The sequence below is a fragment of the Danio rerio genome, chromosome 21 (assembly GCF_052040795.2).
Source record: "Danio rerio strain M-AB ecotype USA chromosome 21, GRCz13ab, whole genome shotgun sequence".
NCBI classification, from domain to species: Eukaryota; Metazoa; Chordata; class Actinopteri; order Cypriniformes; family Danionidae; genus Danio; species Danio rerio.
Window position 1 is genome coordinate 17,125,092 of NC_141041.1, and position 19,565 is coordinate 17,144,656.

A 19,565-nucleotide genomic window follows, 5' to 3' on the forward strand; every position below is an offset into this window, starting at 1 on the left:
ATACGTCACATTCTACACATGACACCCAGGGGACTCTTTTTTTTTTGTTTTTTTTTTTGCTTACCTAATAATGCACTAGTTTAAAAATGTATTTATGTGCTAAATAAATCTTTCTTTTTACCAGCACATCTTGAAATTCTGATCAGTGGAGTTATATTTTGCCTATCATGCCACATAAACATAAGATAAGTTAAGAAATCTCCTCATATCATTACTTTTTTGTGGAGATGTTTGAGACCTCGCACATCCCGTAGAAAGCAGCTCTACGGGTGCGCGCACAGAGCCATCCGCGTTCCCGAGCTGACGCTGTTAAAAACAAGCAGAGGTTTTTGTGCTCATGTCAGCTAAGCTAAATAACAAATTTCATCACATACTTTAAAACAAACGGAATCACATCTTCTACAGGGCTAAGGTGAGTCGACAGTTTTCCTCCATCCGCGTGCATGCAGTTTCTCGCGTGTTGTGAAAGCGAACTGAACTGGCACGGCCCTATTGGGGTAGCAGACAGTTTATTTAGACGTTTGATATAAGATATACTTTGTAATAATCGATGTTTACACGCGTGTCTGCTATGGGTGGTCGTGTTTTTGACGCTTTGATGAAATGTTGCATTACATTTGTGTATATTTTGTTAAAATGTAAAAAGCAAGTGGATGTGCATGCATGACACTTCAGGTGAGGCGCACAAATATTGGGTAAAATATGAGCGTGCGCACTCACGCGCTTTACTTTTCCTGGAAATTCCTGGAAATATGAGCATATAAAGTCACTAATACCATTATATGATTGATAATTCAGATTTTTATTATAAAGTTTGATTAGACTTATTATTTGGTACTGTATCTTTCGCTTTGTTTAGCGTTTTAATCAGTTTTTGTGTTGTTTATGTGCTTTTAATCATAGCCTACTTATAAAACCGATTAGTATTTCATTAATGCTAGTGGAAAACATTTTTGTTATTCGCAGAAGTGGACATTTTCTGACACACCCCCTTCAGGCTGTTATTTTGCACAATATGACAGAAAGATGCTGTTTATAATTGCAATTGCTTTCTTTACTAGGTGTTGTGTATTTCTGTCATGTCCATCTAGTATGTGAACTACATCTGTTGAAATCTATATCAATCCACTCTGTTAACAAATCGTTATTTAAGATGAATCTTTTTGATGATTTGTGTGAACTGGTTCAAAAATCTATAAGAATCTCAGTCAGTCTGAATGAAGCTTGAATCGACACCTTTTACTAATTATTGAGATCAGCACCTATTACTAAGCATTACTAAACAAATGTGTTTCTTTCTCACACAAGAACTGATAAACAACCACATGACTAAATTGTAAAATTGGTCCAAAATAATAGAACCACTTTAAAGTTTAAATGTTAACACAACATAGTTAAGTTGTTGTTTACAACTTTATTGCATGACTAAATCACGAAAGCAAGATGCAGGATAAAAAAAAAATAAAACCCATAACCACAAATTTACAATAGGCACATTACCTACATTCTACTGTGTTTGAACCGGCTCTTTTAAACTAGCTGTTCAAAGGAACCGATTCCCTGTTCATTTAAGCTTCCAATAACTGGACTTGTTTTGAGGTGGTAGTCGTGTCATATAGCCTATCCTCCCTCCATGGCAAAGAACATAGTGTACTTTTGAATAAGAGAAGAGAGAGGTTCTGTTGAAATACTCAGACTCTGGTTTTCATAAATGAATAAAATAAAGAAATTTGTGTATTTTTATATGTAAGATATTTTGTGTACCACCAGAATAGAGAGATCAAAACCCACACATTACTGTATTTGATTTGTTATCACATACATGTTAGTGTATATGTGTTATTTCCATGTTATAGTTAACTATTTTTACAGTCTCCATAAAATGTTTACATATTCGTTTTGCATTGCTTAACTTTATTTCCAAGTTTTTTGTTTGCTTTCTGGTCTTGTCCCTTTTGACCAAACCAGTTCAATCCAGTCAGCCTCCCCTCAGAAACACATTTTTCACACACAGCCTCTTGTTTTTATGGGAACAGCGTCTCTCCACTGCCTCTGAGGTCCTCTTACAGTAATTATCTGTCACTCTAGTTTGACTTGTCAGCTTTCAATTTGAGATTTTCGAAATTTGCATAATGTTAGAACTTACCTGATAAGAAGTTAGAAATTAAAATTAGATTAGTTAGAAATTCACCTAATAAGTGAGGATGCATGAAGGTTGCGTTTAGAAATTAAAAGTTTTTTTTAGGTTGTGTTAGAAAGTGACCAAAATCTAATGTCAAGCGAAGATCTTAAATCAACGTCATATTGACATCAAATACTGACATTTATTCCTCAGGTAGGGCAACCAAAATCCAACATCTAATAGACGTCATAGTTGTAACGTCCTGACAACATCAAGCTGTAACATCATTAGATGTTGATACTTGGTTGATTTTAGGTTGGAAGTTGGACATTGACGTCAGCCTGAATCTGGGTTCTGAGGTCAACCTGATTTTCTTTCCAAGCAAAATGCAACATCCCCTCGGCATTGGGGCACATTGTCAGTCTGTGCTTTTTGGGAGTTTAGGGCCATTTCGGTCAACATACATTAAGCATCCGTCATCAATGACATGCATCTAAACAGTCTCTGGGCCAATGTGTGTAAAGATTTTGGACATTTTCTTGGAACATTTTAATGCTTCCAAAAAGTTTGCCGCAATTATAAATCGCCCATTTCTTGAGGTAGTTCATTATGATGTGATTTACTTTCTATGTGCGATTTGATTAAACAGGAATTGCATGCTTGTTTTTTCTATAATCCCTATATAGACAGGACAAAATAATGTAGTGACTGCAGGTTGAAGGAAGATAAGTTAAAGTAAAAGTACTGATACAGCACCAAAAATGAACTAAGTGTAGTAAATTACAATTTCTGAGAAAAACAACTCAATTGTAGTAATTTGATTATTTGTAATTTCTTACTTTACACCACTGAAATTCTGTTGTGTTTTGCTAATCATTTGTCACAAACCTGTTTAAGTTTTTTTTTTTTCTGTTGAACACAAAAATGTAAAGAAATAATATGGAAGTCAATGGTTAGGTTTCTAATGTTTTTCATAATAACTATTTTTGTGTTTAGCAGAAGAAAGAAACTCATAAAGGTTTGAAACCAGTGATTAAATTATGACTTTTTACTCACTATTTACTAGTGGTGTAATGGATTACAAATCTCACAGTTCGGATCACATGTTCTTTAGTCATGGATCTGACTATTGTTCGGGTCAACCAAAAAAGGTGAGGAGACAAATGTAATTTGCTTTCCATTTATTACAGAAACACTACTTCAAGAAACATTGTTTTTTTTTTAATAAAATGATATCAAATAAAAATAAATTGTAAGATATTGCTGGTGATATGGCAAAAATGCAATCTTGATCATTATTTTCCATATTGAATGATAATGATATATATTTTGACATAAGCTGTTAAATGCTTCCAGGTTTAAAAGAATACCCCAACAATGACCGAAACCACAAAAATAAGAAGGTCCATTAAATAGCATATAATCTCTAATATCAACACATTTTTCGATTCCCATTATTGCACATTTCTGCTGTGTGAATGGTTCTTAGATCTTTAAAGAGTAAAAATGTGCAGTGCTAATCATTGTTATTGACATACATTTCATCGCGATTCGATATAATATAGTTTATCGGCCCAGCCCTATTGTAAAATATTCAGTACTGTGAAAAATTCACTGTTACTGCTACTGTTGCTGATAATGCTAAATGTAGAAATCTAACATTTTTTTTCTCATTTTCAATAAATTATTAAAATTTTCACTCATAAAACTTATGTTTCATTGCTAGATGGATCATTTTTGAAGAATTATTCAGTGGCATATTTTAGATTGCTGGTTGTCGCCACCCATTGGTTAAACATTGTAAATGTTGCCTACAACTTTTATTTTTGAACGTCAAGTTAAATGTATATGACGGTGATTTTAATCTTTACCATAAACATTGGTGGTTTTATCTAAAATATAAACTGTTCTCCCACTTCTTCTGTGTTAATCGACTGTAACTTCATTACTAACTCAAAAGTCTAAAGACTAAATCTCTTTCTTGATTTTTGCATTTTTCAAACACAGATTTGAATGCAGCAGTTCAAAGGATTAATAAACAAATCACCATCATTTATCATTTATGTTGCATGGGTGTTGAGATCCTGACCTTATAATGATTAATCATACTGCTTACACTGCATTAAAACAGGCTAAACACACAGTGACAAAAACACATTTAATAACCTAAGAAACACACATCTCGAATACGTACCACAACTTCTTCCACCATCATTATATTTTACATGAAAGCCTAAATGCTTTCATACATGTGATTTGAATGACGCAAGACACAATCTTTCTGTGATCGTTATTTTAAATTCAGGATTAATCTATCAGGAAAAAAAGTATTAAACAGCAGCTCACGTGTGTTCCGAACTGTGAGTTGTGATCCGTACGAATCACGGATCAACCGTGATCTGTTACACCTTTACTATTTACTCACTGGTTTCAAACCTTTATGAGTTTCTTTCTTCTGCTGAACATAAATAAGGTTTTATTGAAAAACATTAGAAATCTGTCACCATTGACTTCTACTGTTAGTGTTTCCTACAGTGGAAGTCAATGTTTACAGGTTCCTATTGTTTTTTTAATATAACTCTTTTGTGTTCAGCAGAAGAAAGAAACACAAAGATTTGAAGCCAGTGATTAAATGAAGAGTAAATTTACATTTTTGGCAGATCTATCTCTTTAAAAACATGTTTTGCTTTGTCTTTATAATCTACATCTTTGATTTTGCTGAGTCAAAATAAGTGTTAATTAACCATGAGAAAGAGGCATTGCCCTCATAACTGTTTTTGTGCGTGACTGCTAATTCTACTTGACACTGTGAGAAATTGAAAGAAGGAGCTCATTTGTTATGTAAGAATAGCCACAGTCACGTTCGCACTCGCTCATTACTGTCCACTATCGTGTGTTACAGCCAGCAGTTCTGTGGTTAGGCCAGATGACTAGGTCTTTGTATTGTCATAGCTGCTTGTTTTTTATACGAGGAAGACTTATGGATGAGCTGGACTTCACTTCCACATGCAGTGTCTGTAATGCACTAATAACACCCCCTGCTGATTTCGGCCTGGGATTTATTAAGCTAATTGGCTTTACCTGCTCTGCTTGCGTGATACTACAACAGTGGCAGGAATAGATTCACAAGCTCTCAGTGAACTGTGGTTGTGGATCCAGGATATGAAGGGGTTTCAGATCACTAGCTTTCGCCTCAGTAGGGGGTTGCCTTTTGGCCAGAAGGAGACCACTGGTATTTCGGAAGGCTGGACTCCATATGTCTTTAGTTGCAAGCAAGTAGTGTGAGTTTTCAAAAGCCATATAAATCTGGAGACCTGGAGTTGGAAAACAGTTCACACTATCACTTTTTTTTTTTTTAGATATTTTACATATCTATATATTTTTTCTTTTTCAAAATGTCTAATGTCATTGAAAAACAAATAATAAAAAAAAATACTTTTAGCATTTTAGGCTCTTTATCATCTTTTTCTTGTTTGCACTTTTTTTTGTTGTAAAAATTACCTGAAATATTGTTTGATAAAATTGTATATTATTATATTTTTTTATTCACATTAAAAGATTAAAAAAACAATCGTTTAGCCATGGCAATCATACATTTGGGGTCACATGTACAGTGAATTTTCTTTTATTCAGTTGCAATTCACATGCGTCAGGAATTCTGCTTGAGGGTGAATGAGTTTTCTAAATATTTTACAACCGGTTCAGGACAGGTTGGTTGCATGGATTCATTATGTTCGCTAACAGAAACCTGCTTTAAGTGGAAAGTGAATTCTGTGAAGCCTCAATGAGCAATGGACCCATTTTACCCATAATATTTCAACAGTTCAGGGTTCATGTGGTCCTGGAAAACCTGGAAAAGTCATGAAATTTAAAAAAAGGCTTTTCCAGACCTGGAAAAGTTTTGAAAAAAACAAATAAACCCAAAATGTTTTGGAAAAGTCATGAAAATTTGTTTAACAGTTGTCTTTGTAGTTTGTACTTGAATATATTTGAGATGATAAAATTGGGTACATTTTAAATAAAATGAAATTGAGCTGTCCGTCCCTTTTACGTGACATTCTTTGTGTGGGGCAAACTTTGAAACCTTCAGTTGCAAAAGTAATAACTTCAAAAATCAAAAGCAGTTTCAGCTTCGCTTCTTTTTCCCTAACTTTCACAGTAATTCAAGATGCATTGTGAGTGTCATGTCCAAAAACAATCTTTAACTGCAGAGGTAAGATACTGCGGGTGCTAATGGCTAATTTATACTAATCTCACAAGCCAATATTTCTAACATTTTCGCACAGACAGCAAGATACTTTCTGAAAACTATTTACCAGATATAAAAATAAATATAATCTACATTGATTGTCACATATTTTTTGATATGCTGTAATAAATTTTAACGTGAATGTTTTCTTATTTACTACATGGATGTAGACATTTCATGAAACACTAAACAAAATCATTAATATTTACCTGACAGTTTTGGAAAAGTCAAGGAATTTTAGTAGTAAAATTGTGTATTAACTCTTGACAGTTTTACTACAACTCTGAATAACCTCTGAACCTTAGTCCTGGTTTGTACCTTTAATTATTTGAACTCTTTATTTAAAATTACTGTATGTGTACATGACTAAATGAATGAAATTCTCTGTGCATTCTATCAGAATATTTGCCTGCTACCTAGCACAGTCTGTACGTTCTGCACTGAGAACAGTCATTGAGTGCACATGCAGGGAGCCCCAGTAGTTTTTTTCCCTGCTTTTTCCTGTACACCGCTGTTATGCAACATGCTACTGCACAATGTGCTATTGATGTTTTTTCCTTTTATATTATTTTTATCCTTTGAGAAAATGCTTGTCGCTATTACATCTATACATTTAAAAGATCTCGAAATTGCACAGTTCTTAATACCAAAGTACAAAAAAAGATACAATATAATTAATATATACAAATTAAACTTGCTGTGCTTAAGTATAGTCTTCACTTATGAAGATTAAACTTGATTTGTTTCTTATTGAAGCTACAGAAATGATTCAGTCAAAAGCTGTGAAAGATTTTTGTCTTTGTTATTTGATTAATAATTATAAACAGTCTGCGACAGGAATATAGTGCAGTCACTTGAAGAGCCACACGGGTCCAATTTACTTGCCCTTTCATTCAGAATGCTTTATGCTCCTTTTCTTCTTTATTGCATAACAAACAAGGGTTAATGTAAGTAATCACTAAGGGCTTCATATTGACATCTTCATATTTGATTATTTAGGTGCACGACTTGAGATAAAAGATGACTTTATACATGTATGTTTTGTGAGGCTGAGCGCACGCACAACAGCACAAGCTTTCAAACTTTTTCACACAATAACATGAATATAAATCACTTACATTTCAATAAATGAAGAACGTCCCATGCTGCAAAAAGTTTTGTTTCATGATTTCACTGATTTCTAAATTTCCAAGCTTCACAGAGGAACAAATGCTGGAAAATGCTTGACTAATGTTTTTGTCATAATCATTGGAGGCTGAAATCAAATTGAATTTTGATTATTAGTACAGCCCTACTTTAGATGATGCATTAATGAAGTGTTATTTTGATTTTTGCTTAACATGCATTTATGTGACTCAAAAGAGCATTTAATAAGCAACATTTCTCTTGTTTTGTTAGATATTTTAGCTGGGTAATGCAAATGAGGATTAGGGTTAAGTTCATGTCCTAATAGTGTTTTTAGCAGAGTGGGACACATATGTGACTGTCAACAGCTCAAAAAAAAGTGTTTTGGTGTTTCGTGACCCTTTAAAAGGCAGGACTAAGGAGATAAGTCACTGAATCTGAATCTAAATTCTGCATCACTTCCTGTTTTAAGAAATACCTTCATCTGATATCCCATAATCCTCCTGAGCAATCCATTTCTGACAGTTAAGCTAAAATTATTAACAAGGCATCCCAAAGCTGCATATGGGTGTCAATCTGTGTGTAAATTGATGTTTTTGACCAGCCTTTTTCAAAATTTGATGACATTTTTACAGAGAACTCGTTATTGTAATCAGGAAATACTTCTTTTGGTTATAACAAAAGCTCTCTGTTTTATGGTTTGTGATTAAATCATTGTGTTCATTTAGAAGTCTGTCTGAAATCAGTTTTATGGGGTGTCTTTGTTCACTAACACTGCCATAGGGCAGAGTCATAGCTGCTTAAGCTTTTGGATGCAGCCACTATTAATGTGCCAAAACATGCTAACAGCCTTCTGATGTTTGTTTACATATTAAAAGTGTTCTTAAATATGCTAGCAGCATGCTAAAATATGCTAGATGATACTATATGCTCTAGAACTGGTTTGTTTATCTTAATATTTTTGTGAATTCTGATCAGACAGTGAAGAACAAGCCTAAAAACTGATATAAGCCAACCAGGTGCGATAAACCAACCTTTTCAGGGTAATGTTTGCTTGTTTAGCTGTACATTATATATACATACATATTTAGAGAAAAAGACAACACTGATCATTGCTTCTATTGACTGATACATATTTAAAAGTACCTAAAAACTAGCCTACAACGTAATTTTTTTTTTGTTAGTAAATTGCAACATTCTAGATAGTATGCTAAAGTTTTCTAGTAGCAATGTGTTAAAAGATGGTAGCAATGTTCTAAAATATAGCAACTTAATAAAATAGGCTTGCAAAATGTGGTATTAGCATGCTAAAACCATGTTAGTAGCATGCCAACTGGGTCTGAAAGCTCCAAAACGCTTCCTTCTGAGTTAGCATTTAAAGAGGGGAAGGCATTAAAGTACTCTGAATACAAATTCTCCTTCACTTTCTGTTTTAGGAGATATTTTCATCTAATATCCCACAATTGTGCAATCCATTTCTGACAGTTAGGCTATAGAAATGAACATGGCATCCCAAAGCAGCTCATTTGTGTGTAAATATACGTTTTTGACCAACCTTTTTAAATTTTAATGACTGAAAACTTAGTATTGAAGTAAGGAAATACTTCTTTTGGTTATAACAAAAGTTTTCTATTTAGTGGTGCATGATTAAATCATCATGTTTTTTTTTCCAGAAATCTGTTTTATGAAGTGTCTTTGGTTACTAACACTGCCTGATGGGGCAGCATGGCAACAAGTCAGCTGCTTAAGCTTTCAGATGCAGCCACTATTAATGTGCCAAAACATGCTAACAGCCTCCTGATATTTGTTTATTTAAAGGGTTCTTAAATATGCTAGCAACATGCTAAAACATGCTAGCAAAATGATACAGTATGCTCTAAAACTTTGGTGTCAAAGCTATCACAAATGTTTTTTGTGAATTTTGTCTTACTATGATTATGATGCTAGTAAGTTGGTGCCAGCACCCAGCGGTGCGCCCCTCTGGCACATGTAAAGAGTTCCTGCATTCCACTGGAACAATGCCGGATGTGATTGGAGGGTTTGGTGGCTGGTTGGGTTTATGTTGCTCAAGGCTGTTGTGTATGACTGTGTGGGTGTGCTCGCATGGATGGATGTAATATTGATTTTTTTTATATGTGTGTTGTGTCCTTGAATGCCATACTGCAACAAAGGAAGAACATTGCAGTTTTAATGTCTGTCGCACAAAAGTATTTAATTTTATAGAGCACACCAGTTAAAGTTTAACAGTTTTAGTTGTTTTTGATACATGTTTGTTTAGTTCTGCACGTTTATCTCTGGATGTTTTCTACCTAGATTTGCTTTAGTACTGTTTATTTATCCTTGTGGCAGAATCAGAACTCAAATAGCTTCAGGTTCAGTGGCTCTTTTGGTGTTTCTTAAATGGTTTGTCATTTATCAACACAATTGTGAATCATGGAGTTTGAGTGTATAATGAAACAAATAATGATATGAACATGTATTTTTAAAGTTTTAATGGATTGTTGGAATTTCATTGTATCAGTTGACGAAGATTTGAATTATCATCATTCACATGTTATTTTCCTGTACAATGGAGATTATGCTTTTGCAGGTTGAGGAAATAATAAAAATTATTATGTTGTTAACTGTATTGAAACGAAAATGAGAATGTTTTTAACTGTTGAATAGTCATCTAACAAATTATGTAATTACTGAAATAATAGGGTGGCGTGAGAAGATTGTGTCATGCTGGGTGGCATTGTGTTTGTATTTCCTGCAAATGTAAAATAAAGCTATATAAAGTAGTTATTTAATGAGTGTGAATCATGGCCTTCTCAGGTTTAGTGGATGTAAAAATATTTTTAAGTAAAAAAAAAACAGAAGTCTATTACAGGTCCCCACAAAGAGGTGTGTATGTGTGTATGCGGGCTACTGTTCGGTCTGTTTGTCAGCATGACACAGATAGTTGTTGATAGCAGGGGGATTCATTGAGGCCAGCTGAGGATGGACAGCAGCCAACTGTTCAGGATACTGTCTGCTCTGTTGGAACAGAGAATGCCTTTTTATGAATTAGGGTTTTGTCTCAGCTTTGTTTGGTTAAATGTGATGCTTGTTTTTGTTGGATTTTATTATTTTTTTAAATCAAAGTTTAGGAAATAGATTTGTAGTTTTTGTAGTAAAATCCAATTTTTTTTCTTCAAAATTTTGCATCTCATTAGAGATATAGTGTTAAGTTTATGTCAATAACAATGATAAGCTCAGGACTTTTTTACTCTGTTGATCGAAAAGCCAATCACACAGCAGAAATGTGCAACAATGGAAATCTAAAAGTGTGTTAATATTAGAGATGTACCAAATTTTCGGCCACAAAAATTTATTGGCTAAAAAATATGTCATGCGATTTAATAGACCCTCGAATTTTTGCGGATTCATTGTTGGGATACTCTCCTAAATCTGTAAGCTTTAACAACTAATACCGAGATGTATATCATTATCGTTCAATATGGTAAGTAATTACAGAGATTGCATTTTTGCTAGGGCTGTGCGATGGGGAAAATATCTAATTTCATTTTTTTTTACCGATATTGTGATTGCAATTTGATTTGCGACTTAATTTTGTAGTCAAGCTTCAGCTCAATAATCTGTAAGTCGTGGCAACAATTCTGCGCCAGCTCTTAAAAATGATCTGGTTTTGTTTGGTGTCTGTGACTTCAAAACCAAAATATTCCCATATTACCAATGCCCGTTTTTCTTTTTTTTTTATATCAATTTGTCTATTAATGCTTCTGAAGCAGGAGATGCCATTGTTCCACTTGTCCGTGCGTTCCTGTTTGTTTTTTTTGTTTTTAATGTAGGCGTTCCTCATAGTTCGGTTGCGCAATTCTAATTGGGCAGAGCGATAGCGTACTCACTTAATTGGCTAGTAAAACTTACACACAGATGGCCGTCACATATTTGGTCTGGGCGATGGAAATTTAAAAATACATGTCATGTCACAGCCTCTTGCGATTAGCTAATCACAACATTATAAATTGTGATTCAATTTCGATTAATCGCACAGCCCTAATTTTTTAAATATCGGCCAGCCCTACTTGAGCTTGATATCTTAAGCTATGCACATTCAAGCATGTAAATATATCTGATTATAATTTTTTTGTATTTAAATTGATTTAATGACATTATTAATTTCAATGTGTTTGCAGTGGCTGCTCAGTGTTGGCTTCTGGATTTCTGACAGATAGATTATTCATTGTAACTTAACATTTATTTTTTCATCAACTTCTCTGGCTTCCACTGGATCAATCATTTATTGTTTCATAAACCTCCTTTCATTCAATATAACGGTAAAGATTTTGAATTCTACTGATTGATTAGTGGCTATAGAGCAAATAAGACATAAAGTGGCCATAATCCAGTAGCCGAATAGCATCGTTATTACTGACACAGCAATAATTGTTAGCTTTTAAAAGACGTCTAATAGATGTCTAAACATAGTCATCTTGGCTTAAACAAGGCTAAATTTTGGTGTGGGTAAAAATCTAATACACACTTACAAGAATAGGCCAAAACTAGTCATCAAATAAACAGAAATGAATGGCTACACATATCAAGTCTGTCTAATCTGTCTATTTGACGACTAGACTTGTTTTAGGCTATACTTGGATGTCTATTATATTTTTACTGACAGCCCAAGTTTAGCCTTGTTTTAGCCAAGCTGTCTACGTTTGGATATCTATTAGATGTCTATTAAACACAAAACTGTTTGCAGGGGATGGACACAAATGAGGACTTTGAAGACCTTCAAAGTTCTGCACAAAGCATTGCATGATGAAACATTTTTAAACTGTGCACAATTTGTAGCAAGTAATCAAATGCTTTAAGGCATTCTAATTACCCAGAAGTAACCCAGCAATGAGTTGAAGAGCCAAAAAAACTTATTTAAAATCCATTCATTCCTTTCGTGGTACAGATAATTCTCAGAACATGTTTTTTATATATTCTCAGAACAGTGATATATTCAAATAAGATTTTTCTCTCTCTCTCTCTCTCTCTCTCTCTCTCTCTCTCTCTCTCTCTTTCTCTCTCTCCCTCTCCCTCCCTCCGTCTCCCTCCCTCCCTCTGTCTCCCTCCCTCTCTCCCTCCCTCCCTTTGTATACACATGTATACATGTATGTGTGTGTAGTGTATATATGTGTGTGTGTTTATGCGTATACACAATTGCACTCTGGGTGGTTATTTTCTGTGTAATGTGTTGTATGTAATTGTTTCTAAAAATCTATCTTAAAGGTGTAAATGCTGAAACAATATGGTAACATAAACAGCATATGGTAACCTCTTACATAAAAAAATATTTTTATTCTCTTCTAAACAGATATTAAAATCATATACAGATGTTTTGTAAATTACTCTAAATACAATTCCTGTGAAATGAAAGCACATGAGGATGTTTTATTTTTGTATGGTGATAATATTAAAAGATGTGTGATCATGGAAAAATAACAAAATGTCAGATTTGCTGTTGCTTTATTTTTTAGTAAGTTCCTTAAAAAAAATGTCAAGAACTCCCTGTGTTCACGTGGGTTTCCTCCGGGTGCTCTGGTTTCCCCCACAAGTCCAAAGACATGTGTTATGAATGAATGAATGAATGAATGAAATGGCAAGAATTTCATGTTTTTGCTATTATTTTTGGAATGTTGTTTATTTGCAAAGCATTTTGAAAGTAAGTAGTTAGTGACGAGTTCTGATTAAAAATAAAGTAAGCGATTATAAGAAACCAAATGATGATGTTTGTGTGATCTGTGATCTCTGTATAGGGATGGAGTTCCCTGTAGATGTTCTGGTGTCTGGCCGACATGAAGACCTTGAAAGTTCAGCCCAAAGCTACATGAACAAACTTCTTTACAGCAACCCAGATAACACAGAATACCTTACCTTGTCCAACACAAGAAAGGTAACGCACCACAGAGAATATCTGATCATTTTAAAATGCGTAAAGCCAGTATGCGTTCACACGTTAGGCTTGTGAACTCTTACTCTTGTAAAATGAACTCTAATGCGATTGCTTTGCTGGTGTAGTTCAGTAAAGAAGTGTGAACATGGTCATCTTTTTTTTAACTTTCTTTTAAAGAGCTTGAATATTTAAAGGGCACCCAATTTACCCCTTTTAAATAAGCCTTTGGTGTCTGCAAAACGTGTCTGTAAAGTTTCATCTCAGAATGCCCATTAGATAATTTATTATAGCCTCCAGAATCTGCCCATTTTGGTGTCTGAATACATTGTAGCTGTGACTTTAAATGCAAATGAACTGCTTCTCACCGCCCACCGCTCCCACGTGCGTGTCTGCTTCTTATCATGCGTTGCGTCAGATAAACAGCACAGTGACAGAGACCGACTCGGATGAAGCTGAAATGCAGTTCATTAGTCAAAAAAACCAAGTATAACTTTTAATATATTTTTGTGTGATTTTTATCTATTTATATTTTATATATTTGTCTAAGAAACTTTTTTTTATTATAATACGAATTTGTTTTTATCATGTAATATTTTATGTATATCCATTTTGCCAAGAAATAGCCATAAGTTGCTGGTGTGACAATAAATAAATAGTAATAGAATAAATCAATAAATTTATGGTGGAGTTTATTCAAGCCTTTCTGAAACGAGTCACACACAATGCACACACAGGTTTACTGGTGATTTATTGCGGTTAAGAATTAACGATTTTACTGTCTTTATTACAAACATGCTGTGTTTTAAAAAATGTTTTAAACTTATAAAAATCACAGAGTTGTAACAAATATTTTAATCCCTGTTTTTTTGCAAAAAATGTTGTGTGGACATATATACATTTTATTTTATTATACATGTATACATATTATAGAAACATGTCAATCAATGCGGTGGGTGGGGAAAACCGCCTACATCTGTTAAACCTACATCACGTTGCGGTAGGCCTCAGAATTACTAAGATTTGGGTTAAAAAATTTTTAAAAATGAGACTTGGTGTGTTTATATTAATCCAATATGACTGTGGACACACTATATACACATACAGTTCTGTCCAAACAGCTTACAAAAGTTGATTTTCATTATAGGTGCCCTTTAAAACATTTATGCCTTTACAAAACTTTTTTTTGCTGTGTTAGAAAATAGTTTGTTTTAAAATTACCATCCTTAACAAATCTCAATTACACACTTCATTCTGTCCACAGAGGTCTATTAGTATTTAAACTAAATTATTACTTTTAATAAACTCATTACTTTGACCATTTTAGATCCGGATCAGTCCTGCCAATGTTGGGTTTGTTCCTCTGTATGGAGCCAACCTTAAGCACAAAGTCCTGGCATTGTTTGCTCCTGAGGACCAGTTCACAGGTAGACCACCACTATCCAGGCTGTTTTACAAATGACTATAACATCTTGGATAGATTCATAGCATAGTCTGTTTTGAATATCCAAAGTGTCTCCATTCTTCATATCTTTTTTCTTTTTCAATCCTAGCTGTGGCATTGTTCTTGGTCGATCAGTGGTACACAGTAGAAGATTTACTCAGAACATCAAATCCTGCAAGAGAAGGCCTTGTGAAGGTAATCTTTTGAATTGTTTTAGAAAGGTTGGGTGTTAATGAAATTATTCACGTTCGTGTTTGTGCGCTTTCAACAGCAGTGTCTGTTTTAAAATGCCACTTCTTAGCTTAGGCGATAAAAAGCAGGAATTTGGCATTATTTGTCGAGGCCTTGTTAAGTACTTGAAAATGTTCTCAAGCACTCCTACAATGATCTTGTGCATGTTTTATTTGTATTTTCTTTTTACATATAAATTGTGTTTTGGTATGTGGGAGTGTGCAATTATAAAGTGAGAAAGGAGGAAACAACAGGGAGGGTTTGAGGAGTGAAATGTAGCAGTTTGGCCAAACAAATAATTGTAAACAGACATGAGTTTGTGGCTGATCTGTGAGAGATGTCTTTGTTTCGCAGGCTCAGTGATTTACATATACAGGCCTGCTTTTGTGATTCGGCTGAATAATGTTCTGAAATATTTATGTAAATGTACACGTAGGTTATTTTTCTCTCACTGAACAATGATCTTTGGAATTTCTCTTGCTTGTGTACTCTGTAGCGTGACACACTCCATGTGTTGTAATATCCTGTGAGACAGACTTCCATTTCCTCTGCAGGAGCTTCAACTTGATTGTTGCACCTGTTGTTTGGAGTCAGACTCGTATTCAAATATTTTTTTTTCCCCTCAATGCATGTTATCGATTTTATTTTCAGTTCATTTCTGCAAACCTTAAATTTTTTATTGCTTTTTTTTTTTACCAGTCTTTCATAATATAATTTCTTCAGCTTTATGTACTTTCTATTTGTTTGTTCACTTATATTAGATTTTAGTTGTTTACTTTGGAAAGTGCATGAAATTGAACATTATTTATAACATTATGATCTTTATTCCACAGCCTTGGCATATGATCCAAAGCACATTTAAAGGGTTAGTTCACCCAAAATTTTGCTATTAATTATTTATCATCAAATCGTTTCAATCTCCTGAGATCGTTTTTCATTTTCAAAACATAAACTAAAATATTTTACATGAAATCCTAGACACTCCATGGACAAAAATCCAGAAATGGAACCAAAAACATTATCAAAACACACCATGTAGTTTTAATGGTTCAACTGTAATCAAGTAAAGCTCCACGACCATTTTTGTATGACGATTTCTTTTAATGGCTTTGTTCACCCATGTTTTCCAAGTCAAAGTAAGGTGCACATTTACTATGTGTAGTACGACTCTTGGGTTTTGCACTGCTGACTTTAATGCCAATAAGGCCCAATCCCAATTTCATTCCATGTCTACCCAATCCCCTTGGCCCTTGAAACAGAGTGTGAAGGGAAAGGGCTTCAAAATTTACCCCAAAGAAATGGCACAGCACTACAGCACCGTCATACGTCATTATGTCTTCGCAATCTCTTACTTAGCCGTTATAACTTATAACTGACACATGTACGAGGAAGATAGCCCATGCTAGTGGTGTTCTGCTAGCTAATTCGGAAAGAGGCAGAACATTTAAGACAAATTATTTGAGACAGAATAATTCACATTCACCAAAGCTAAAGTTACTAGACAAACAAAGTGACAATGTTTTTTTGTAAAAGTACACAAAACAAAGTAGAAACATAATCTGGCAATATATCTAACATATTTCGATCCTACGTTTGCGATAGTTGTTTTAAGATTAATGTTAAATTCCATACTTTCGGTAAGGCCGCATGGCGCTTGCAAAACTGACAAACTTAACCGTTACTGTCATGAAAGGCGACTTGTTTACATTTTACAGTGCAATAAATGCGTGCTCATTCGGCTAAAACCTAACTTTATGCAATGTAAATAGTTACTTACATGTGTTGCACGTTGTATAAAGCCCTCAAAAACTCCACAGAAGTTCGAAACTGGTCCGGTACAGGTATGAGCAACGGTGTCGTTTCTCTGCATGCATGCTGCGTCATGTGTGCGGGTCGCGAAGTTTTACTTTGGATATAAACACTTAAATAGAGTTTTGTAGAAGCAATTTATTTTGAAGGTCAGTAAAACACAATTTTTTGATGGGTAATAATAAGTTACAAAAACAATCCCAATTTTTACTTATGTAAAACTTAAATTAATTCAAAATGGAAAGGTAATCAATTTATTGGAAGAAATATACTTTTTAAAATTAATTCCTATGGACAACACCCTTGAAGAACTTTTTACAGTGTATGAGATCAGACGATCGCAACTGCTGTAGTTATTCCAGTTGCGTTATTTTTCACTGAAGGCATATATCATGCTGTCAGTGATATAATGTGGCAATAAGATTGTAACTTTGCTGTTCGTTTTCACCATAGTGATATTCATCTATGTAAACACCAACCAAAAACAACATTAACATTATAGCAGACACTGTTAAAAGGTCATTCCCAGCCACTAGACTTTTCTGACAGGGTATTCGAGTGTCATCGAGTGACAGAATGTTGTTGGACTGTTGTACAGGAGTTATTATTGGGCAATATCGATAGCGAAATTTATCGGTTTTTATTTTTGCGTTTTCATTTTTTAAATCATGTTGGTAAAACACTAATGACGTTATAAATGTATAAAAACATATCCTTGTTTGTTTATGAAAATTCATAATAATGACAAAAAAATTTTGTGCGTTTACTAAATTTTGATAGAATTGGGATTAGGCCTCAGAGAATTGGCACACCCCTACCCCTTTACGTGAATGCACAAAATGAGGGGTAGAGATAAGAGGAAGGGCTAAGGGGTTGAATAGGGATTGGGCCTTACTGCCCATAGCAAACATGCACACTGACCTGTTGTGGAGGAGAAGACAAAGGTGAACAAAGCCGTTTTTACAAGTATTTTTTTTAGTTCATAATGGTGTTCTTGGAGCTTTATATGATTACAGTTGAGCCACTAAAGTCACATGGAATGTTTTGACAATGTTTTTGGTTTGTCCACCAAGGCAATCCAAATTGCTGAAATACAATTGAGTAATCTAGCAGTGGGTGGGTTATGAGGCCAAAACAATGACAGACACAGATCACAGATTTTCAAAGGAGAATAACTGACTTTAGCACAGTATTTCAGATAAAAAAGTATGTTCACTTAGCATGTTTCTTAAATATCTGCTAACATATTATAGGATCATAACTTTCTTGATGGATAGGGACATGTGCGTTTATAAGGTTGCTTCTTATCATCAGAAGCCACAGGTATTAGCTTTGTATGTTTTTATGATTCCCAAAGTACCTGCAGCCATACCCTAGTAGCAAAGAATTCTGGCCCAGTTTTGGCATAAAGCTGGCACAGCAGGCATTCATCCGGCACTGGCATACAGCATGTGGGCCAAACATGGCCCGGGTTTGGCAAAGGTGGCACCATCTTTAAGGCGGCACACAAGATTTGGGCCAGATGAAAAATGTAGTATTTGGCCCAGATTAAAAAATTTGATAAGTGGGCCATGTGAGTTTGGCCAGTCTTGACCCACATTTAAAGTACACTAAAATCATTTTTGAATAAAGAAAAAAAATTCTACCTATCAGGTCACTTTGAGAAAAAGCATGCCCAGAGTGTGACTAAAGCGCATCACTCCATGGGTTTATCAATTTCATTGCAATCGTGACACACCAACCTATCTGGCCCAGTTCAGGCCCAGTTATGAGTTATTAACTTGGCTGAGACTTGGCCCAGATATGGTCTGTGTTTGGCCCTTGTCTGGAAGCCAGATTTGGTCCAGTCATGTATCGTAATTCACTGCGGCATGTAGGCCAAGCAAAACCTGATTGTGTGGGCCAGAGCTGGGCCACAGAAATTTTGCTATGTGGGTAACGTTGCATTTTATGGATCACCACAGTGCACAGTTCCATCTATTTATCTTGAGTGCCTTTCATATTAGATGGATAGAAGAAATGTTTGGGTGAATTTAAGCCCCATTCTTATATCTAATCTACAAATGATTGATATTAGCACTTGTTTTCCTTTTCACAATCCACATGAAATGATCTGTTGTTACTTCTCTTACATAGTGACTTGAAACCCTGGGAAATCACTATCAAATTAATGTTTCTAAAACACAAGTTTTTCTTCATGATTATATTTCGGCAGGTACGATCTGTTGGCGAGAGGATAGTCTTATATGTACTGAACCGCATTATTTACCGGACGATGGAAATGGGCACTAATGAGGTGCCTTTCCTCTGCCATGAAGAAGACGTCTTTGCCAAAATCCTCTGGAAGAATGGAGAGGCAGTGGGCTTCTACTCGGTCAAATGTAAAGGTCAGTCCTTCTTCCAGGAGAGTCTGGTATTGCTCATTCTGCCTTCTGTGTGAGATATTTATAAAGCAATCTACAGTGTCTTCATTAAAGGATGAGCGAGATATGAAGCTAGGCCTTGTCTTGCTTGTAAGATGTGGCCTAGAAATACAGATCTTGGTTAGTACGATTACACATTCATTAGCAGACTCTTTTATCCAAAGTGACTTGCAGATGAGAGATTGCAGGGTTGCAATGGGCTATATGCACAGCTAGTGTTTTTCAGCCAATGATGA

General features: G+C 34.7%; 1 protein-coding gene across 2 annotated transcripts in view; it reads left to right on the plus strand.

Annotated features, from left to right (window-relative positions):
- Positions 1-233: 233 nt before the first annotated feature.
- Positions 234-19,565, plus strand: part of fam169ab (family with sequence similarity 169 member Ab) — a 29,879-nt gene continuing 10,547 nt past the window's right edge. For both annotated transcript variants that reach the window (XR_015520153.1, XM_087300985.1), the window contains exons 1-5: positions 234-412; positions 13,289-13,425; positions 14,750-14,849; positions 14,976-15,061; positions 19,122-19,293. Coding sequence is in view for 1 of the 2 variants with exons in the window: in XM_087300985.1 (XP_087157111.1) it covers positions 13,291-13,425; positions 14,750-14,849; positions 14,976-15,061; positions 19,122-19,293 (493 nt within the window). In the remaining variant the exon portion in view is untranslated. The remainder of the gene's footprint in view (positions 413-13,288; positions 13,426-14,749; positions 14,850-14,975; positions 15,062-19,121; positions 19,294-19,565) is intronic.